Source organism: Eutrema salsugineum, unplaced genomic scaffold, assembly GCF_000478725.1.
Source record: "Eutrema salsugineum unplaced genomic scaffold, Eutsalg1_0 scaffold_6, whole genome shotgun sequence".
NCBI lineage: Eukaryota > Viridiplantae > Streptophyta > Magnoliopsida > Brassicales > Brassicaceae > Eutrema > Eutrema salsugineum.
The window spans coordinates 10855195-10879126 of NW_006256547.1; the positions used below are offsets into that span (position 1 = coordinate 10855195).

Sequence of the window (23932 nt, forward strand, 5' to 3'; positions counted from 1 at the left end):
AAGGAAGCTTAGGGTAGGGTTTTGGCGTATATAGCCGCATTTTCTACTAGGTATAAGTAAGCGTGTTGAAGCATTATATGTGCTTAACACAACTACCTGAGAGCACTTAGCATAAGAGTAAGAGATTCGTGTATCAGAGTCTGCATCAAGGGTTAAGGGCTTTTCTAGGGAAGTTCTGAGATCAAGTACAGATCGAAGAGGGAAGCTAGGATGACAGATCATGGTGTGTCCTGAGTCTGTCTTAAATCGGGTTAGAAAACTTGTATGATTTGATTAACAGATTTACTAACAATAAAGTTTCAAGTAAAGAAAACTCTCTCTTAAGTTGTGTCGTTGTTATTGATATTCCAACTCTTGCATTTACATTATATGGTCTAACGGATACTTCTTTTCAAAACTTCATCATAAATAATAAACATTAAATGAATCATTCAAAACAGAAACAAAAACAAAATGTAACAACCAATTGTAAAACTAAAATTTTATAGAATAATGCTAAATTTGTTCATAGTATATCTTTTTCAACAATTATTCTTCTAACAATAAGACAATATTATTAAAAAATAGTTCTCAAAATATTTTCATCCATCCATTTATTTTAGGTAAATTTATTTCATTTATTTATAACCGATAATTGAAACTAAAACAAAAGGTGAATTTGAACTTACTAGAAATAGGCAAAAGTAATAAGAACTGTTCTCTCTGCTCCTTGTAATATTATTCCCCCTTGTCTTTGATTCTCATTATCACTTTCTTTCTAGAAAATATTATCTCCTGAAACCAATTTTTATATTTGAATAAAAGCAATTTTTTTATATATTTTGAAGATGGCAGAGACGGATTTATCGTTTGGAAGGTCATTACTGAGTTTGCGTCGGGACCAGGTCCACTTGATGGACCCAACAGCCATCCCCGAGCCTATGAGCATGGAGGTGGAGTTAGATTCTTTTCAACGACAGTTGCTGAGAAATTTATTGACCTCAATGCCTCGGCAAATGACAATGAACTCCTCTCACTTATATGGATAGGAAAACTTGTGGATTCTTTTCTTTGTTGCCAAGAAGAATTTCGAGTTATTATATTCAATCACAAGTCTCAGCTTCTCAAACAGCCGATGGACCGTTTGATAGAAGATTATTTTGAGAGGAGCATCAAGGGTCTTGATGTATGCAATGCTATACGCGATGGGATCGAGAAAATTCGACAGTGGCTAAAATTGATTGAAATCATAATGTCCGCTTTGGACATGGACCAAAGACAACATCTTGGAGAAGGAGAAATCCACCGTGCAAAGAAAGCTTTGGTTGATTTGGCTATTGCAATGTTAGGCGAAAAAGACTCTTCCAACAACTTGGCCCACCGCCATCGTTCTTTTACACGCAATAAGGACAACAATCAACAGATTGGCTATTTCAGGTCACTTTCATGGAGTGTTTCTCGGTCGTGGTCAGCAACGAGGCAATTACAAGGGATTGGAAATAACTTCGCAACACCTCGAGCCAGCGATGTCTTGGCAACTAATGGACTAGCTCTCACGGTTTACACAATGACGTCAATATTGCTATTTGTTATGTGGGTTCTTGTCGCGGCTATACCTTGCCAAGACCGTGGTTTACAAGTTAATTTTTATTTTCCTAGGCATTTTCAATGGGCAGTACCAGTCATGTCCCTGCACGATAAAATCATGGAGGAATCAAAGAAAAGAGACCAAAAAAATGCTTGTGGACTTCTTAGAGAGATTGATCAAATTGAGAGAAGTTCCAGGATGTTAAGTGAATTGATTGATTCTGAAAATTTGTTATTAATAGATGAGAAAGGGTTAGAGATGAAGGAAAGAATGAAAGAGTTGATGCATGTAGTTGAAGATGTGAAAGAGGGTTTGAAACCATTTGAAAGGAAAGTGAGAGATATTTTCCACCGGATTGTTCGTAGCCGCACTGAAGTTCTTGATTCGCTTGGAAAAGTACATATTCGAGAATAGAAAAAAAAATATATATATGTTTTTATCGGGAAGTTTCAGATTCTGTTATGAGCAAAATATTGGGCAAAGGAAGATGTTATATTTTATATTTTTGTATTTATCAATAGAAATGTGTACGACACTTAAAATGATATATAAAAATGCCAATATTTATGGTCTGTGATGATGTTGATGTTACTTGGAAACAGTTTACATGCGATCACCAAAACTCTCGTTACAGAATCATATATATGAAAGGAGGTGAGTTCTCTCCATCCTTCTGCCACATCAGTAATATCAATGAATTTGGAAATGACATATGTCTACACCCATTAAAATTAATGATTTTCAATATTAAAGAATATGAAAAGTCTATTTATTTATATATTAATATGGCAAAACCAAATTATTTTCATTATCTCTCATAAAATTGTATTTGGCTCAGATATATCTTCAGTTACAACGTAAAAAATGAATGGATTCATTAGAGCAAAAGAGAGACATATTATTTGACAATGATAGTTGCGGAGGCGTAGAACGCAACATGACAAGTTTTAAAGAGCTTCAGATGAATGAGAAGGGAGAGAAGTATAATTCATTAGTGGTGACAACAAAGACAAATATTAAGAATACAAGTAAATATTTGTCTGTACTGTGTTGTGGTGTTCTTTTTTATATAGTTGATGCGTGTTTGTAAACGGGGTTTGTTGTTTTCGTTTTACTAAGCTTCAGATTTTAAATTTATAACCCCTAAATGTCTCTAAGTGCACAGATGTGCGCTGTAGTACTTAGAGTATCGATCCACAGAGACTTAGTTGTTTCAGTACGAATTCACAGCAACGCTTAAATCAGATTAGAACAAAAAGGGTTTTGGTTTTGGTTTTGGGTTTTTGGTTGTCACTAAATCTAAACTAGAAAAGCTAAACAAGTAAAAGCAATTGAAAATGAAAGCAAATAAAAGCAAGTAAAAATCGATTAAACAAAAGCGAATGAAGGCAACTAAATGGCGATTAAACTAGGAGATTGAAAGCAAAGAACAAGCAAATGAAAAGCAAACTAAATTGAAGGTTGTAAACAATTAAAGACAAACGTTGGGGCTCAAGGGGTTTTCGCAGGGGTTCATAGTCTATGCTAGGTCGATTTTAAACAAGTGATAAAGGCAATCAACTACATATGTTCTAGAACTCGAGGCATGTAAGTATGAATAGCCTACTTTCGCAGCACTAAACAACTATCTCTCGCAACCCTAATCAGTAGGTTTCCACTCTGATTCTGGAAGGGAGAAGATGCAATAGCAGAATAAGACTCATCAACATTCACAACTCAACTACAGGTAGGTTTCCACGCCAATAGAAGAATTGCTCGTTTCACCCTAGTTCAGACAATCAATGAAAGCTTTTGCAACATATCATATCAGATCGGCTTCTAAGTGGCCAGCAAAAAATCACGCAGTAAGATTAAAGGCAAACGAAGAACATCTAGAAGATTATAAATCCTAAATCTATTGATTCATAAGAAAAGACACATGAAATTCCCTTTGAAAAGTCCCTTTAAACCCAACTGGGTAACTACTCAAACATATTGTAAACAATCATCACAGAGTATTGAAAGTGCATGAAATTAAAGAAAAGAAAGAAGAAGAACGAAGAACGGAAGCGACGACGGAGGCGCGATGATGCTCTCCTCGGCGGCGGCTCCTCCTTCAAGCGGCGGCTTCTCTAGGGTTTTTGAAGCACCCACAAGAATTCTCTCTCTATTTTTATCTTATGTCTTCTTCACACCTTTAGGAATGACCTAAAGGGGGTATTAATAGCTTCTGAGGTGGTTGTGGACACTTAGGGCTTCAAAATTAACGAAAGGAATTGATCTGGGCTTTAATTAAGTCGTCGAGAAAGTGAACGACCAAGTTCCACGGTTGTGGTGGCTCTACCCGCGGGAAAATGGGTGTTTGCCGCGGTCCCGGCACTTGCTCTCTTCCGGAACTGCATTTTTTGTCATTCTTGCATCGGGAGTATCTGAAGATCTAACCGTTGGATTGTCTCCAAACCAAGTGCATTAGAAAGCTGGTTGGATCCTCTATGTTGTCTAAAATTGTGGGGGTGATCGGCCGGTGAGAAAGTATTCATCGCTCGTCATACTTCTGACGGTCTGCATTTATCCAAAATTGCTCATTTGTTCCAAATTGCATATCTTTTGCCCAAGTTTCCTGTAAAGTCTTTTGAAACTCTAAAACATTGAAAACACTTTAAAAACATTGAAAACAGAGTTAAAACACCTGCATAAGATACAATTATGATCCGTAAAAGTGATCAAAATACGGTGTTATCAACTCCCCCAGACTTACCTTTTTGTTTGTCCTCAAACAAACTTAAGTCAGGAAAGAAATTTTTGAAAAATTGCAGGAACTAAATAATATCTCAGTGACCGTCCTTCTAAACCATAACTTATCGTGAAACATCTATTTGGATCTAGTATAGAAAATTCTCACCAAAATACAAGCTAACTAGTCCGTTAATCCGTCATGCGAAAATCTACACACTTAGATCTAACTTCCAGTCAACTAGCTCTCTACATTCATTAAGTATAGTAGTGAATTCTCATCAAAGACATTATTCAGGGTAGACGGCGTTTGGCATTAAGGCTATTTAAGTGGTGGAGCTTAGGTGTTTAGGGTTACCTGAAGAATATGGAGGATGCAAGATATTATGCAAAACCGCAAGAGAGAGAAGGACCTGTTGATGAACGCAGATTTTGAGTCACTTCTCCTTTGCCAAATGTTGCTGCATAATCTTCCTCCTTTGTTGTAAACAGCTGTTCCCCCAGACTTAGATCATTTCCGGGAATCATAAAGATAATCTCCAAAACTCCATTAAATCAAATCAAGTTTGCCTCAAGTATAAAATTCAATCCTCCTAGACTCTCTAAGGTTTTAAATTTCCTCTCCCTTCATTTTTTTTTTTTTTTTTTAGAGAGGAAATAACCTTTTATAAAGAGAGAGTGTAAGGGACGAAATTGTACCAAGATTTTGAAGTTTTTCCAAGGAAAACAGAATTATCTCCTTTTGTTGAATCATTCTAATGAAATCGCAGGTCTCCGTCTTCAGTGACTGAAAACCGCGTTGATCCTCTTTCTCTCCGACGTTTTTGCACATATCTGCATATAGGACAATGAAAAACAAGAGTGCATGTGGTTCGAAAGAGGTTAGGTTCGGTGGGGAACTAGCTAAAGATAAACTAGCCATTCAGGATCAACAAAGAGTGGTAAAAGGATAAAGGAGTCCTGAATGTATGATTCGTTTCCCTGATTTAACGCTTTATTGAGAGAATTAAGTCAACATTAAGTCCAGATAAAATGAGCTAGTATATCCTGTCAGAAAGAACCTCCATGAATAGAAGTCATCTGGTGGGATTTCGTAATGCAAGTACTTAGCTACCGCCTAGTCTAGCCCTAAATCACAAAAAGAGCAAAAAACGAGGAAATAGCGTAGAAGCACACTGGTCTAATTCATCATAGTAATGTTTATTGTGTTCCTGGTTTGAAAACTTTTTGAAAAACATTTTTGAAAAAGATTTTTGAAAATTTTTATGAAAAACTTTTTGAAAAATTTTATGTGTCCAAAACAAACTCAAAACAAATCAAATTTCATTAGTAACGGATGAACATCCTCCCCCAGACTTATTTCACACTGTCCTCAGTGTGATAAATCTTGGAAAGAATGGTAAAGAAAATAGAAATGTTGAAATGTTTAAGTGAACTTATCGTGCTGGAGAGTGCTGCTCGTCTTTTTTATTTATTCTTCCTTATTGAAAACCTGAAATTAAATGAAACAGAAACAAAGCAATGGAAATAGAAAAATAAAGGTCAAAGGGAAATAGATAAAATACCAAGTGGGTTGCCTCCCACTAAGCGCTTGTTTCAAGTCGTAAGCTTGACATTGTTGCTCGATTAGACTTAATCGGGGTCGTGACACTCCTTGGTCTCATCATTGGCCAATGATGGATCAATCAAAAACATCACTTCTCTCTTGTCTTCTCTTTCTTCAGCCAGATATGGCTTTACACGCTGTCCATTCACTGTAAATGAGTTTCCGGTTCTGTCCCACAGGACAATGGCTCCGTATGGCTTGACTTCCTTTATCGTGAAGGGTCCTGACCATCTTGAACGTAATTTTCCTGGAAAAATCTTAAGACGAGAATTGAAAAGAAGTACCTTATCGTTAGGAGCAAAAGTTCTATGAATAATCTTCTTATCATGATATGCTTTAGTCTTCTCCTTGTAGATCTTCGAGTTTTCGTAAGCATTGTGTCGGATTTCTTCTAACTCGTGAAGTTGAAGTAGTCTTCTTTCTCCAGCTGTTTTCAGATTCATGTTCATCTCCTTGATAGCCCATTGCGCCTTATACTCGAGTTCTACTGGAAGGTGGCATGCTTTTCCTTAAACTAGGTTGAATGGTGTTGTTCCTAATGTTGTCTTGAATGCTGTTCGGTATGCCCATAATGAGTCGTCAAGCTTGGTAGACCAATCCTTGCGATGAACTGCAGTTGTTTTCTGCAAAATCGACTTGATTTCTCTGTTTGAGATCTCCACTTGACCACTGGTGTGGGGATGGTATGGAGAAGCAACTTTATGTGTAACTCCATTCTTTCTTAGAAGATTCTTGAAAACTCTGTTGATGAAGTGCGATCCTCCGTCGCTTATCACAATTCTAGGAACTCCAAAACGCGGGTATATAACAGATTTAAACAGCTTCATGACAACTTTTGCATCATTGGTGGGACTAGCGACTGCTTCAACCCACTTAGAGACGTAGTCTACTGCTACTAAGATGTATTGGTTTCCAAAAGAAGTAGGAAAGGGTCCCATAAAATCTATTCCCCAGACATCGAAAATTTCGACTTCGAGAATAAAATTTTGAGGCATCTCATTCCTTTTGCTTATGTTGCCCATCCTTAGGCATTTATCGCATCGCGATATATAAGCTTGAGTATCTTTGAACAAAGTAGGCCACCAGAAACCTGCTTGCAAGATCTTTGAAGCGGTTTTGAAGGTTGCAAAGTGTCCTGCGTAAGACGAGCTATGGCATCCGAATAAAATTCCTTCCATCTCTTCTTCAGCCACGCATCTTCGGAATAACCCATCAGCACATCTCTTATAGAGATAGGGTTCATCCCAAAAATAATGTCTTATGTCTTTCAGAAACTTTTTCTTCCTATACCCAAAGAATTGTGGTGGTTCTACATCAGCTGCAAGGTAATTTGCTATGTGCCTAAACCATGGGGTGTTGAAAGCATCTGCTCGTCGCATTAGAGGACGTGGCGGTGCGGTATTGGCATTGGTGGGGGTTGTATCTAAAGCATAGATGTTTTCTTCAGGAAAACTGTCATTTAAAGGCAATCTTTCTTCAACTCGAATTCGTGAAAGATGGTTTGCAACTCCATTATCTGCGCCTTTTCGATCTCGAATTTCGATATCGAATTCTTGCAGTAGGAGGATCCATCTTATCAACCGAGGTTTAGCGTCTTTCTTAGACATTAAATACTTGATTGCAGCATGATCAGTATGAACTATGACCTTAGATCCTATGAGATAAGAACGGAATTTCTCAAATGCAAATACGACAGCTAGAAGTTCTTTCTCTGTTGTAGCATAATTGCATTGAGCTTCGTCAAGAGTTCTGCTTGCGTAGTAGATTACGTGCAGTTTCTTATCTTTTCGTTGTCCAAGCACTGCTCCGACTGCATAGTCACTTGCATCGCACATGATTTCGAATGGGAGTTCCCAATCAGGTGCTTGCACGACTGGAACGGAAACAAGGGCTTGTTTGATTTTATGAAACGCGGCTAAGCACTCATCATCGAACTCGAAGTTTGTTTCCTTGCAAAGCAAACGCGTAAGAGGTTTAGCTATTTGAGAAAAATCTTTTATGAATCGCCTATAGAATCCTGCGTGTCCTAAGAAACTACGAATTCCTTTTACGTTTGTGGGAGGTTGTAGGCTGGTCATGACTTCGATTTTAGCTTTGTCAACTTCAATACCTTTTCCCGAAATTCTGTGCCCAAGCTCGATTCCGTCTCGTACCATGAAGTGACATTTTTCCCAATTTAATACTAAGTGCTTATCTTCACATCTTTGCAAAACTTTACCAAGATTGACTAAGCATTTTTCAAAAGAAGATCCATAGACAGAGAAATCGTCCATGAATACTTCCATGAAATCCTCAATAAAGTCTGTGAAGATCGACATCATGCACCGCTGGAAGGTAGCAGGTGCATTACACAATCCAAAAGGCATACGTCGGTAAGCGAACGTGCCATATGGACAAGTGAATGTCGTTTTTTCTTGATCCTCCGGGCGAATATGAATTTGGAAAAATCCGGAGTATCCATCAAGGAAGCAATAGTAGAGGTGATTAGCTAATCTTTCTAGCATTTGATCTATGAAGGGAAGTCGAAAATGATCTTTCCTAGTTGCTGCATTCAGTTTTCAGTAATCGATACACATACGATGTCCAGTTACTGTTCTTGTAGCGATCATTTCATCTTTGTCATTTTTAATGACAGTGACTCCTCCTTTCTTTGGGACAACATGAACTGGGCTAACCCAAGTGCTGTCTGAGATAGGAAAGATTATTCCAGCTTCTAAAAGCTTCATAATCTCCTTCTTGACAACATCCATGAGATTAGGGTTCAGTCTCCTTTGACTTTCGATTGAGTTTTTAGCATTATCCTCTAGATTTATCTTGTGCATACAAAGATCTGGAGAGATTCCAGGTATGTCATCAAGTGAATATCCTAAGGCTTTTCTATGCTTTCTCAGCTCAGTCAACAGCATTGTGGTTTCTTCTTCTGTCAAACCAGAGTTTATTTTGACAGGATAAGTAGAATTTGGTCCAAGGAAGGCGTACTTAAGTCCGACGGGAAGAGGTTTACGCTCGACTTTAGGGGCTTTAAGCTCGCTCCAAGGATCATTAATTGCTGCAGCAGTGTCTTTAGGAGGTGTAGGAATGTTTGTTTGGTCCTTAAGATCTAGATAGTGTAGAGATTTCCTATAAGTTTCAGACTTATCAAGCATACGTGCGCATTCACTCGAAATTTCTTCAAGGAAATTGCGTTCATCTTTTGCGGGTGAAAGCGTGACACTTAAAGGGTCGTCTAGAAGCAGATCTTCGTAGACTTCCTCAATAATTCCATCTAACTCATCAACCCAACAAATTTTGCCATCCAAAGTCGGTTTATCGAAACTTTTGTTCATGTCAAACTGCATAACTAGGCCGGCTAGATGAAGATCAATTTTTCCTTCAGGAACATTGATTATGGCTCCGGCTGTTGATAGGAATGGTCGTCAAAGAATAAGTGGATCCTTAGGTTCTTTTTCTAGTTCTAGAACTACGAAATCGGTGGGTATAGACCATTTTCGATTTCTACATGAACATCTACTAAGATACCTACTGGTTGTCTAACGGAACGATCAGCTAGTACTAAAGAAATTTTAGTGGGCTTGAAAGTGTGATGTCCTAAACGTTTTGCTACTGAAAGAGGCATGAGAGTACGAAGCTTCCTGGATCGTTTTTCTTTTCAGGGATTTGGCTTTGCAGGATAGAACTACATTCATGGGTTATCATCATAACGCCTTCTTCAAGAGTTAAAGAATTTGTTAGAATACCCTTCATGTATTTTCTTAAAGCAGGAATCATAGCACAAGCTTCTACGAAAGGTAATCTCACATTTAATTGATCGATTAACTCTCTCAGCTTAGCTTTTTCTTTCTCTTTCTTAGGGGCTCTTAAGGCTCTAGGATATGGAGGTTTACGTTTGTAGACACGAGTTGGTGGAGGTGGAATCGGGTATTCTCCAAGGATTTCCCGGGATGAATCTTCTCTTACTTCTTCTCCATCCTTCTATCCTTTCCAACATCTTCATTCGTGATTCTTTCTTTTTCTTTCTCCTATTCCTTACCCTTTTCCTTATCTTCGGGATCTTTAGGAAATTCACGCTCTTTGTAAGCTAATCCACTCCTAAGTGTGATAGCTTTCACATCATCGGAGGGATCTGCTTCACTTGAGCTTTCGAAAGAATTTTCACTTGGCTCCTCTTCAGATTTTTCTAAGTTTTTAGAATTAGTTTTGGCCATTATGTTAAGGAGGGTATTGAAATCCTTCTGCATCTCTTTTAGTTCAGATCTAAGATCACTAATCTCTTCAGACATAGATTTTTCAAGCTCTAAATTCTTTTTGTTTAGGTTTTCAGCTTCAGAAGAGGGAAAACTAGGATAGGAAACAGGATTAGATTGAATACCCGAGATTGGTTCGGAAGGTGGTGTCCAACCAGGCTCGGAAGACGGTTTCCTGCGGTCAGGTGGCTCACGACCGCGGTGAATCGTGTCTTGGTCACAGTCAGAACCAGCACGACCGCGGTGAAACCTTGCTTGGCCGCGGTCCGGATGAATGGACCCGCGGTGATCAGAAACGAATGGAAAATCTTGAATTTGATATACTTCTGCAGTGTTCACCATCCGTTGACCATAAGAATCCATTGGGTTGTCCCAGCCATCAAAGTTACACATATTGTGTACCCTATTTGGTTGTTTCAATCCAAGATGACTCATTATGTGACGGAGACACTTTATAACTTCCAAAATTTCTTCTTTCTTCTCAGGAAGTGCAGAATTACCAAGGTTACTTGATTTCGGATGCTGTTTCCTAAATTTTTAATGAAAACGTGAGCATCTTCTACAGATCTAGTTGTGAAATCTCCATTACTTGATATATCAAAAGAGTGTCGCAACTCTGGAGTTATACCGCGATAGAAGATACTTAGCAGGTATTCCTCGGCATATCCATGGTGTTGACAATCTCTTTGGTATTCCCTAAATCTTTCCCAAGTATCTAAAACATCTTCATCTTCTTTCTGAAGAGATTTGAAAGATTTCTAGTGTAAAAACGATTTAGGAAAGCAATTCTACACGCTGCCCACGTTTTTAGTGAAGCAGGTGGCAAAGATTTTAGCCATTTGCTGGCCTTATCTCTAAGAGAGAATGGGAAAAGACTACACTTGTGGTAATCCCCATTTGCTGTAATGGTTGCACATAATTCTTCGAAAGTCTCGATATGGTCTATCGGATTTTCGAATGAATAACCAGAGAATTGATTTTGTTGAACTAAATGGATATGGGGTACCTTAATTTCGGTTTTGCCATCCTCTGGTAAGGCTGGTTGAATAACTCTTTGATCTCCCATGAACTTTTCGAGTGAATCGAAACTTCCAATCAGTTCTTCATCATCTTTGTGTTTGACCATCCGATTAGCTCATTGTCATCATAAATCGGTTCTTCAAACTCATCATCAGTCAGTTCATCATCGCTTGGATCACCATCCACACGATTTGGTGGATCACCAAGAGTTCCGGGAACATGTTCCCGGTCTACCATCTCAGAGAAACCTGAAAAAATTCAAAAGAAAAAGTAAAAATAAACAAGTGTTCTAATGGATTTAAGCTGGGATTCGCAACGAAACAAATTTAAGTCCCCGGCAACGGCGCCAAAAACTTGATGCGTGTTTGTAAACGGGGTTTGTTGTTTTCGTTTTACTAAGCGTCAGGTTTTAAATTTATAACCCCTAAATATCTGCAAGTGCACAGATGTGCGTTGTAGTACTTAGGGTATCGATCCACAGAGACTTAGTTGTTTCAGTACGAATTCACTGCAACGCTTAAATAAGATTAGAACAAAAAGGGTTTTGGTTTTGGTTTTGGGTTTTGGTTGTCACTAAATCTAAACTAGAAAGCTAAACAAGTAAAAGAAATTGAAAATGAAAGCAAATAAAAGCAAGTAAAAATCGATTAAACAAAAGCGAATGAAGGCAACTAAATGCCAATTAAACTAGGCGATTGAAAGCAAAGAACAAGCAAATGAAAAGCAAACTAAATTGAAGGTTGTAAACAATTAAAGACAAACTTTGGGGCTCAAGGGGTTTTCGCAGGGGTTCATAGTCTATGCTAGGTCGATTTGAAACAAGTGATAAAGGCAATCAACTACGTATGTTCTAGAACTCGAGGCACGTAAGTATGAATAGCCTACTTTCGCAGCACTAAACAACTATCTCTCGCAACCCTAATCAGTAGGTTTCCACTCTGATTCTGGAAGGGAGAAGATGCAATAGCAGAATAAGACTCATCAACATTCACAACTCAACTACAGGTAGGTTTCCACTCCTATAGAAGAATTGCTCGTTTCACCCTAGTTCAGACAATCAATGAAAGCTTTCGCAACATATCATATCAGATCGGCTTCTAAGTGGCCAGCAAAGAATCACGCAGTAAGATTAAAGGCAAACGAAGAACATCTAGAAGATTATAAATCCTAAATATATCGATTCATAAGCAAAGACACATGAAATTCCCTTTGAAAAATCCCTTTAAACCCAACTGGGTAACTACTCAAACATATTGTAAACAATCATCACAGAGTATTGAAAGTGCAAGAAATTAAAGAAAAGAAAGAAGAAGAATGAAGAACGGAAGCGACGACGGAGGCGCGATGATGCACCCTTCAAGCGGCGGCTTCTCTAGGGTTTTTGAAGCACCCACACGAATTCTCTCTCTATTTTTATCTTATGTCTTCTTCACACCTTTAGGAATGACCTAAAGGGGGTATTTATAGCTTCTGAGGTGGTTGTGGACACTTAGGGCTTCAAAAATAACGAAAGGAATTGATCTGGGCTTTAATTAAGTCGTCGAGAAAGTGAACGACCAAGTTCCGCGGTCGCGGTGGCTCTACCCGCGGGAAAATGGGTGTTTGCCGCGGTCGCGGCACTTGCTCTCTTCCAGAACTGCATTTTCTGTCATTCTTGCATCGGGAGTATCTGAAGATCTAACCGTTGGATTGTCTCCAAACCAAGTGCATTAGAAATCTGGTTGGATCCTCTATGTTGTCTCAAAATTTGGGGGTGATCAGACGGTGAGAAGGTCTTCATCGCTTGTCATGCTTCTGACGGTCTGCATTTATCCAAAATTGCTCATTTGTTCCAAATTGCATATATTTTGCCCAAGTTTCCTGTAAAGTCTTTTGAAACTCTAAAACATTGAAAACACTTTAAAAACATTGAAAACAGAGTTAAAACACCTGCATAAGATACAATTATGAGCCGTAAAAGTGGTCAAAATACGGTGTTATTAATAGTTATGGATCAAAGAAAAAAAGAAAAAAAGAAAAAATAATATGAGAAAATTAAAGAACTATATTCGATTAGTGTGACTTTTTTCTTTATTTCACATAATCAAATATCAATCTCTATAAAATGATATGGTCTTTCCAAAATCAACATAATATTATAAATTTTGTAATAAAAAAATACATAATTGTTATATTTACAAAATAATATATTATATAGAAAATATTTTATATTTATAAATTCATATAAGAATATTTGTTTTTAATAATAAAAACCCCACATGTATGCGCGAGTATTCGTCTAGTAAAGATAAAAATTCAAAGTTTTACTATATATAAAACCTAAGCATTTTTTTTATTATATAATGTTGAGTGTGCTTATTGTAAGTATGACACATAAGACAATAACTCACGAGTAAGACAATAATTCACGAGATCATCACATGTGTTTAGGGGATTTTAGTCCTTTGGGAGGGGGAGAGGCAAGTCTCCTGCAAAACCAGAAAACACGTGAAAACCTGGAAACAAGATGGGGATGTGTTTTCCGAAGGCTCTCTGACGCTCAAATAAAAAAACAGTGAATAAGACTACAAAGTGGCTAATCGGAGAGAGAAAAGAGATCGGAAAAAGAGGGCAAACGTTCCAGTGAAAGATGGAACAGACTCGGACATGAGTTTTTTGAGGTGAAAAAGAAGAAATGAAAGAGTTTTTGGGTGGAAATGCTCCACGGTTTAGAGACCACCGTGGAGAAGAATTAAATAGTTGGTATGAGTATTGACCGGAAAGTATAAGATGCTCAAGCTCAAAGATCACAAGTATCTTGACAGATAATATGAGCCTCAAGACAGCAAGAAGAGGGATCCTTTCCTCATTGGAAGGGACTAAGTATTTATAAGATTTTACGTGACATGTATTAGTATACCGGGTCGGTCCTTGGATCCTGAGTCAGGCGGGGCAGTCCTTGATCCGATTTGATGGGATCTCAATCTTGTGCTTGCGTCAGGCCTCTCAGAGTCTCACCAATTTTCCTTGGCGTGTTCTCCCTGCTGCGAGACCGTTCATTGACGCATCCCTTTCATCTTCAATGTACGGTTCAGGTCAGTAGTTCAGACACGGTATGGCCTCTGCTGAATCTTTGCTTTTCCTCTGGCTCCTGTGAAGGGTCATTGTCACCTGACACACATAAGAACGATGCATTAAATGCCAATCTCGTGGGTTGATAAGGGTATGTGCAATTAAATCAGACGAAGACATATTTCTATTGTCGAATGAAGGAAAAGTTAAACAGTGTTTTCTGCTTGAAGGATTGTTCATACCTGGTCTGGATCCCTCGATACAGGGACCGGGCTGTCAGAGTTATCTCCATGGGTGACTCCATTTTCAGGTACCTGTGCGCGTCACACTTCCTTATATCCCGATCTTTTCGGATTACCGAGCTTAGGCCTCGGACAAAGGAAATATGACCTCTCCTCCTCCTAAACACTCAGTTTCCAACCCCCTTGTCTCTTACAGCGTGGCCTGCGCTATCAGATAAGAGGAACCCTGGAATAGGTGGGCCTCTTGTGACGGATCTCCCAAATCCATATGGTTTCGAGGCCCGGTGCTATATGCTTAGGTCATATTAGGCTATATTGGGCCATAAGCCAAGGGGGCATACCTGCAAAAAAGCCTTGGACGCCACATGTAAGCATGCGGTTCATCCACGTATGAAGGATAGAATTTATCCCCAACAACATGTATCATTGTTAATTTAGTGATGTTGCTAGGATTAGGAGATCATAAATGAAGTTTTAAATTTATAAAGCCTAGTTTCCTGTAAGTGCACAATATTTAGGGTATCAATCCACATAAGGTAGTCTAATTTGCAAAGACTTTAAATTGGGATCAGTAAACGAGTTAATAAACTCAGGTGGTTTCCAATCCGACTGGTGAGAAAACACTCAAATTTCTCAATCGAGCTTTTGCAACTCTCTCGAGGGAAAAATGGCATTTCCAGTTGTTTTTCTTAGCGACCAAGGCGTCTAGAGCGGCGGAAGAACGTTGTGAACTGCAAAACGAAATAAACAAGGTCACAACAGCGATCAAGTTAGTGGGGCACGGCAGAAGAATTTACAAAAGTCACAATCAGTATAAAACAACTAAAAGATCCCGAGGCGAGACATCAGTTTGGCTACCAAGTGGTCCCCGAGTGGTTTTGGTCAAGTTGACAAAATCATCGGCGACCGATGCCTCGTTGACAAGAACAAAAAAAGAAGCCCTCGTCCTTGTAACTATCCTTACTTGGAAAGCCCTAAATCACCTTCCGATTCGCCTTATTAGAAATATAAAACCTTTTTTCCACATAGCTTTGCGAATCTCTAGAAGGTCGAGTAGATAATCCAGTTCGATGTTAAGTCGGCACTCAAAAATCCAAACCAAGATCCCTATCATATGCCGCTGTCCTCTTAGTATAATCTGCCCAATGAAAATTTCGTGTTTCCAAAGGTATCAGAAGATCACATCAGGGATCGGAATAATAGAAAGCACAGTTTGAAAAAGCTCTCGTACAAGATAAAATGATTCGGAGGTGGATTATGAGCACGGTCGGATGGGCTCGGCCGAACAAATTCAACCACCTCAGAAATCCCAAAGCGGAGCCGTAATGCTTCAAAAGACTCCTCAGACGAAAGAGTCGATCTAGGAGGGTCAGGCTTTTGTCTCTTTTTTTGTCGAGCCCTAGGCTGCGTTGATGTAGAGGCGCCTTGGCTCGCCATGCAACGCACCAACTCAAGTTTCGCCTCAACCGTGTCAAAGAGAAACTCCTCCTCCTTGGCTTTCACCTTGGCAGTGTCAACCGATTCCTCCCTTAGAGGAGTGGGTCTATGAAAAGAACTGGTTGAAGCATGCACCTATTTATCCCAGGCGGAGAGTCGTCTTGGTGGCTCGCCGAAAGCGATGCCTCGTCACCCAGAGAGCTGATAACACATGATTTTTACAATTTTTATGGATCACTTTTAATGTGTTTTCAATCAATTTTTAATGTTTTACAAGTAAGTTCCATGTTTTGGAGTTTTAAAAGAATTTTCAGGAAACTTGGACTTTTGGAGTGCATTTTAAAGCAAATGTACATTTTTGGATAAATTCAGTCTGTCAGAAGTTTGATAACTAATGAAGACCTTCTCACCGTCTGCTCATCCCCAAATTTAGAGACATTATAGAGGAAACAACTAGCTTTCCAATTCACTTGAAATCAATGCAATCCAACAGTTAGATCTCCAGATATCATCAATGCACTACAGGCAGATCAACGCAGTCCGGAAAGGTGGAGCCTCTCTCACCCGCGGTCAAAGTATCTTACACCGCGGCTCAACCACTCTCACTTGCGGTGGACCTAATTCCAACCCCAGAAGCCCAACCAAGGCCCAAGTCGTTTCCTGTACTCATTTTACAAACCCTAGACGCCTAGAAGAGGAGACACACTATAAATACATTGTCTTTAGGTTTTTGTAACCAAGCCTCTTTCATGCTTTAGAGAGAGTACTTCATTTTAGTTTTAGGTTTTAATTTTATGCTTTTGTAGAAGGCTTTTCTCGCCACACCTGTCTTAATAAGAGATGTTTTTCTTCATCTTCTATCTCTTTACATTACTGCTTTTGTTTTTAAAACCAATAATGATGTTAAACTCAGCCATGTCTGAGTAGTTACCTTATTTGATAAAGGGACCATCAAAAGGGACCCTATGATCGATGACATCTAGGTTTTATTAGACTAAGGATTTCTTATTTTTACATGACTCTCCCATTAATCGTGTTTTTAATGTTGTGTGCTGGATTGATCCCCTAGTGTCTGATCTAAGGTTGAATCATAGCCACAAGAGTGATGTATCAGATTGCCTGAACTGGATCTTATGGACGTAAGCGTAGTAGCAGACGAAAGCTACCTACAGAGGGGGCGTGAGCAGAAATGAATTCCGATTAAAATTGCATGATCTCTTTCACGGCAAGAGACAAAAGCTAGTTGTCGAGTTAGAGTGATTATATAATTAGGGTGACGAGAGTTGGCTAATCTTATAAGTGTCTATTCTAGTTTCGGAGTCATAGAAAATCCTTATCTAGATTCCTTATATCTTAGATCATGAACCCTAAAGATACCCTAATCCCAACACTGTTTTTCTATTGTTTTTAAACCGATTTCTTTTCAACGTTTTTATTCCCTGCTTAGTTTATTAAAACTAGTGACAACCAAAACCCCCTTTAATCTGTTTAGGTCTACAATTGTCTTTAGTATCAGTTAGGAGTTCTTAACACACAAATCCTTGTGAATTCGATCCCTAAGTACTACTGCGTTTGCTGTGCACTTGCAACTTGTTTAGGTTAAAACTTTTAGTAGCCCACTGTACCCACATCATTGGTGCCGTTGCCAGGGATTTGTTTGCTATTTAATTGATTCCTTAACCTAATATAAATTCTAGACCACAAGGTTTTCGAGTTCTGCTGATGTTTTTTTTACTTCTCTTTTTATCTTTGCTTTCTTTGATCTCAAGTGCATGAACACTATGAGAAATCCTGCCAATATTGTAGCACCCCTAGACGATATGGACTAACACAAAAGAGAACTCCAAAGATGCAGAATAATAACGCTCAAGATGGCCGATCCAAACGCCCATTGGGAAAACCCTTTACACCGTGATCAAGATGATCACAATGGAAATGATGACCGTGATTCTATACACGGAGATGACCGAGAGGCTGCTCATGGAGCAGATGATCAGCCTGTGCTCGACGAATAGGGAAATCAACTCCCTAGACGTGCTGATCAAAACGATGACGACCAAAGGAGACAAGACCAGACCGATCTTGAAGATCAGAAGAATTATGAAAACATTGTTCCTCCTAATGGAAGAGAAGCTAATCAACCTATACAACTTGTCAATCCTGGGAGAAGACAAGCCCGCAATAGGTTTATTTCTGACTTTGATGCACCTCACCAACTCTTTCAAAACAGATCTGCTATTCAAGTTCCTCCACCAGCAAGAGGTGACATTGAGATTAAACCTCAAATTGTTACCTTGGTGAAGCAAAATCAGTTCCATGGAGTCTCTACAGAGCATCCCATGGATCATATAGATCTTTTTAAAGAAATCTGCAGCATGGTGAGAACCACTCCAGGTTCTGCAGATTATGTGAAGTGTAAGCATTTCTCTTTCTCTTTAAGTGATAAAGCTTTCAGATGGTTGAAATCTATGCCATCTGGTTCTATTACTTCATGGGAAGAATGCAAGTCTGCTTTTCTGAACCACTTCTACACCAAGTCAAGATCAAACCAGCTGAGAAACAAGATCCAAAGTTTCCAACAAGGTCCCATAGAGTCATTCTTCGAGCCATGGGAGCGATTTAAGGAATATGAGAGAGACTGCCCTCATCATTGTTTCTCTGGAGCAAACCTGCTGAGGACTTCAACAGAAGTATCAACTATCGCTTGACACTGCTAGTAAAGGAGATTCCGGTTCAAAGACTGTAACACAAGGGAGAGCACTCAACAAGAATCTCGATGTAGCCAATAGCAACAACAATCCTGAATATGACAAATCAAAGAAGACCATCATTAGTCATGAGACAAGAGAGATTTCTGAGCTAAAAATCATGGTAAGTCAACTCTCAAAATAAGCATATACATGCTTGCGAAACTGCTGTAGGTAGGAAGATGATGGAAGCTATGAGGAAGATGGCGCATATGCTCAAGAAGAGGATATCAATTTTGTTGGAGCAAAGTAGGTTCGACCCTGGCTTCAATAATAACTTCAGTAAGCCAACTTCAACAAACTCTCATACCGAAATCAGGGAGCGGAGAACCCCCAGAACCAGCCTTATCCGCAGAAGCAAAGAAGTTTTCCAAACAAGTTCCAAAATGGGAATTATGGAGGAGGAAACTTTCAACAAAGACCACCTTTCATCCCTCAACATGCTCAGACCAGCTCTTTAGAAGCAACCATCGCTCAACTGAGTAATCAGATGATGAAAGTTGAACAAAATCTCCAGCAGCTGTCGCAGGGCATTGAGAAATCAACTAGAGATATGAATATAAAGGTCACTGTATGTACAATGACTTGAATGAGAAGTTTGAATCACTTTCAACCAATGTCAAGAAGTTTGAGCTAAAAGTAGGCCAAACAGCAGACTCAATGAAGAGGCAATCAGGAGCTTTGCCAGGAAGAGTAGAAGACAACCCGAAGAAGTTCTGCAATGCTATCTCAACAATACCAGAAGAAGAAACCATCGCAGAAACTAAGGAGAAGTCAAGATCTGAAATGCTCATGAAGGACCCAAAAACCGTGAATAAAGGAGGTACCAAAACATTTCCCTATCCAAAGACTCAAAAAGTATAAGGAACCAGGGTGTTTTTCTTTCACTTGTTCTAATACTGGAATTGAATTTTCAGATTATTTATGTGTTTCTGGTGCTAAAGTGAACATCATGTCAAAATCTATTGCTGAGAGACTTAGTATAGAGAGGTTTATTCCATCTCCAGTTTTTGGTGATTCATCTCAGAAGAGAACAGAAAGAATGGTTTGAAACCTTCAATTGGTCATTGGAAATAAGATTATTCCAACTGATTTCCAAGTGTTGGAGATGGACCAAGACAAGGACATACCATTGATCTATGGCCGACCATTATAAACAACTGTAGGTGCTGTTATTGACCATGCAAATCGCTGTTTATTTTTTGTGAATGTGGACAGGAAAGAGTTCTATAGAACTACACTAGATAAAGCTCCAACTCGAAGAGGTAAACCCAAGGAGAAAGCTTTGGAAAACAAAAAACCTGAAAACAACAAAAGGGAACTGAAAGCATTTGCAATAAAGCAATTTTCAAAGATCAAGATAGTAGTGCCACCGGTGATATATTCATAATTTGTCATGTTTAGGATTGCATTCTTGTCCAAAGATTGAGTCTCATGCATACATTTAGCTAGTTTTGTTAGAGTTTGTCCTTGGTTCAAGCTTTGTTTAGGATTTGCATTAGGTCCTAGAGTGTCCTGCATTTTTGGAGTGTTCTCAGGTCATTTGGAGACTTTTGGGAGCAACATGGAGCTGGGATCATGGAGGAACCTTCACCTGTGTACAGAAACTCGGACAGATGGTTTGGTGCAGACAAAACCCTCACTTTGATCGCGTGGGACGAAGGACTTGCAATGCGATTCAGCTTCCGGAGTCTTCATCAAGAATCAAGAGGGTCGAGTCTAGTTTCAATAACAATTGAGATCGACTTATTTGGAGCTTTGAGCTGAAAGTTACGGCGATCGGACGCAGTGCATGTCTCGGAGCTGATAAAAGACCAAAGCAACGCGCGCCAAAGAACTGGCGGAACGGAGCCCTTGCCGACGTCACCTGAGCTCGAGCCCTTCAGCAAAGTTGAATATATCTGAGTCTTCTGTCCACTGAAACTAGAATAACACCATTTGGACCAGTATCCTGGAAGTTACTCTCCACTGAATGTGAAGTTGTCCGAGGAGACCTGAATGCTGCGAGATAGTCTTGCGACTCGGTTAACTCGCAACGCCTGAAGATGAATGCCTGGGGGTTGAGCTGCATGTTGAGATGTGCGAGTAAGGCATCACTGGATAAGTTCTAAGGTTCCCGAGCAAGAAAAATGCTAAGTCCACAACCGTGCGACTTGAGCATGCGAGTTGGCCAAGCCTGGAATTGAACCGCATGAAGACTCGCAATCTACACCGACTCGGTCATGCGACTTGGGAGTGATGGAGAACAAGCTGCACACATCCCTGAAGGCCCCTGCTACATGGTCATGCGAGTTAGAGAGCAAAAAGGACCAGGCCGCAGACGGATTCGCAAATCACACCGAGAGAGTGATGCGGTTGGGCTTACAAGGGTTTTATCTCGTTCAAGCCTCTTTCTTTGGTTGTGCGACTTAGGCATGCGACTTGGGATTACATGAGGACCAAGTCGCACACATATCCTCCCCAGATTTCGTCTTGGTCATGTGAGTTGAAGAGCAAGAGGACTGAATCGCACAAAGACTCGCAAAACACACCTAGATGGGCATGCGGCTGAGACTAAGGGATTTAAGGCTCACAAGACTGTTTCTTCACATGTGCGACTTGGGCATGCGACCTGGGAGGCTCCTGACCAACTCGCATATTCGTCACTTTATCCACTAAAGCCGGGTCAGGACCCGGTTTGTTCCAGGCTGACCCGGTTTGTTTTTAGAGACCTATATATAGTTTTTAGGGTTTTATCCCCAAGACTTAAGCTTTATTCCTTTTGTTTCTTTTCTCTTTTGTGAAAGACTCCCCTTTGAGAAGAGTAATATCGATTTTTAAGGGTTCTAATCAATAGAGTTTGAGAGATCTTTGTGTTTAAAGCTTACTTCTTCTTAATCTATCATCTCCATCTTCATTTACACACTTCTAATCATGATTAACAACACATCTTGCAAAGGATTTAGTGTGTTGATCATGATTAGTGAGTAATCCCATATTAAGGTCTTAGATATGTAGATTAGGGTGCTTAGGTGGTAGATTAGTGAGCTTAGGGGTTAGATCATTCATATTTCATTCTCTACAACCTGTTCTTAATGCTAGATCCATACACATCATATGTGGTCTAGATTCTGGGTATTTCATGCATCAAAAGTGTTTGATGAAATGCCTGAACCAAGGTTGTTAGAGGTTTAAGTGTTATTCATCATGAGAATGATTGTTTATATGATTAAATGATAGATTAAATTGGTTCTTAATGCCTGTTGATTCATGTTTCACTAATGATGATTAGGTTAGAAACTGTTTTAGCATAGAAGTTGATACCTTCATGAGAGGATTAACTTAATTAATAATGTTTAAGTTGAATGGTTTGCTTGATCACATGATTCATTAGCTCACTAGTTTAACACTGAAGGCACCCTAATCCACTATCATGTCTAAGACATTTCTCATCATCATACATACATTCTCATCATCATTTTGTTATTTGCTTGTCTTTGTTTGCTTTGCTTATCATTGTTATCTTCTCTTTATATTGTTTAGTTTCTTGTTTTAATCATCAGTTCAAACCAAACCTCATTTGTTTGCTTGAATTAAGATCAGTTCATATAGTCTAGTGTCTAGCTTCCACATTCTTGGATTGACACCCCTTATACTACTTTGACAAAGGGGATTGATAGCACTTAAGAGCCTAAAAACTCTTGTCTATCAATTTGCGCCGTTGCCAAATTGTGGATTGTTTAGCATTAGTCTTTGATCTGTTCTTGAGATCAAGCATTTTTTTTGTGTTTTCTAATTTCTTTCAAGTTCTGGTTGTGAGTTTCAGGTGCATGAACACCAGGTCCAGATCAAGAAGCTGTGGTCCACCTTTCCCCTTAAACGACAACATTAACCTTTTGGTACCAAGGAGGAGAAGGGACAGGCGTGGAAGACAGATTGATCAGGCTGATATGGAAGAACAAAGAGAGCATGTGGTTGACATGGAGCAACCGGCTCAGGAGCAACAGGCTCAAGGTAATGGAGCTGGTAATGCAGCTGGTAATGGAGTTGGTCAAGGGTTACATCAGGGTAATGTTCATCAGGAACAGGTGCATCAACAGCAAGCTTATGTCCACCAGGGACAACCTCCAGCTCATCAGCAGAGGCATCAGGCCAATGTACAGCAAAGACAACAGGTGCACCACCAACATCAGCCCTTCCAACACCAGCAAAGGAGATATGAGCAGCCACAGGTCTATGTTGGAGAAAATTACAGGGCCAATGCTCATCAGTATGGAGCTGGAATTCAAGCACCACATGTGCAAAACAACAACTTTGAAGTGAAGGCATCCTTGTTGAATATGGTTCAGAACTCAAAGTTCCATGGATTGGCAATGGAAGACCCCTTGGAACACTTGGATCAATTTGATAAAGTGTGTGACCTGACAAAGATAAATGGAGTTTCTGAGGACAGTTTCAAGCTCAGATTATTCCCCTTCAGTCTTGGTGACAAAGCTCACCAATGGGAGAAGAATCTTCCAAGAGGCTCCATTCAAACCTGGGAGCAATGCAAGCAGGCATTTCTATCTAAGTTCTTCTCCACCTCCAGAACAGCAAAGCTAAGAAACCAAATCTCTAGCTTCACTCAGCACAGCAATGAGAGTTTTGGTGAAGCATATGAGAGATTCAGGAGCTACACCAACCAATGCCCACACCATGGGTTTAGTGAGGCTTCTTTTCTCAGCACACTTTATAGAGGATCTCTTCCCAAGATTAGAAACCAGCTGGATACTGCCTCCAATGGAAACTTTCTTGGAAAGGAGATTCATGCTGCTTTAGAGCTAGTGGAGAACTTAGCAATGAGCAATGACACTTATGGTGAAGACTATGACAGATCAAATAGATCAGAAGGTTCAAGCTCTGAACAGAGGCTCACTAGAGAAGTTAAGGAGTTGAGGAGTGAATTAGACAAGTTGAAATTGGTTTCTCAAAACCCAATGCACTTTGTAGGAGAGTATGAAGAACCTTCTCAAAAGTTTTGAGAACATCAGTGAAGAAGGTCTTACTCAGGAGGAGCTTAACTACATTGGGAATCAGAGGTTCCAAAGATATCAGTATGGCAATGCCAATCAGAACCTCTCTTACAGGAATCCCAATGTAGCAAACCCACAAGACCATGTATATCCCAATTCTCAAGCTCCACAGAACTTTGTTCCCAAGAACAACTTTCAAGGATCTTTTCAACCTAAGAATCAGTTTGCTCAGAATCAGGGTTTTGGTCAGCAACAGCAACCATTTCAGGGTACTGGTTTCAGTTCACAGCAACAACAAAAGGCACCACCAGGGTT

General features: G+C 39.5%; 1 protein-coding gene and 2 non-coding genes across 3 annotated transcripts; 1 reads left to right on the plus strand and 2 right to left on the minus strand.

Annotated features, from left to right (window-relative positions):
- Window positions 1-827: 827 nt before the first annotated feature.
- Window positions 828-1981, plus strand: LOC18012591. Its single transcript, XM_024151506.1, is given in 2 exon segments — window positions 828-954; window positions 957-1981. Coding segments are annotated over 2 exon segments (1152 nt in total).
- Window positions 1982-18429: 16448 nt separating this feature from the next.
- LOC112083713 lies at window positions 18430-18535 on the minus strand. The gene has a single exon (XR_002897849.1). It is a non-coding gene; the product is annotated as a small nucleolar RNA R71 (small nucleolar RNA).
- Window positions 18536-23200: 4665 nt separating this feature from the next.
- On the minus strand, window positions 23201-23307 carry LOC112083573. The gene has a single exon (XR_002897709.1). It is a non-coding gene; the product is annotated as a small nucleolar RNA R71 (small nucleolar RNA).
- Window positions 23308-23932: the final 625 nt, after the last annotated feature.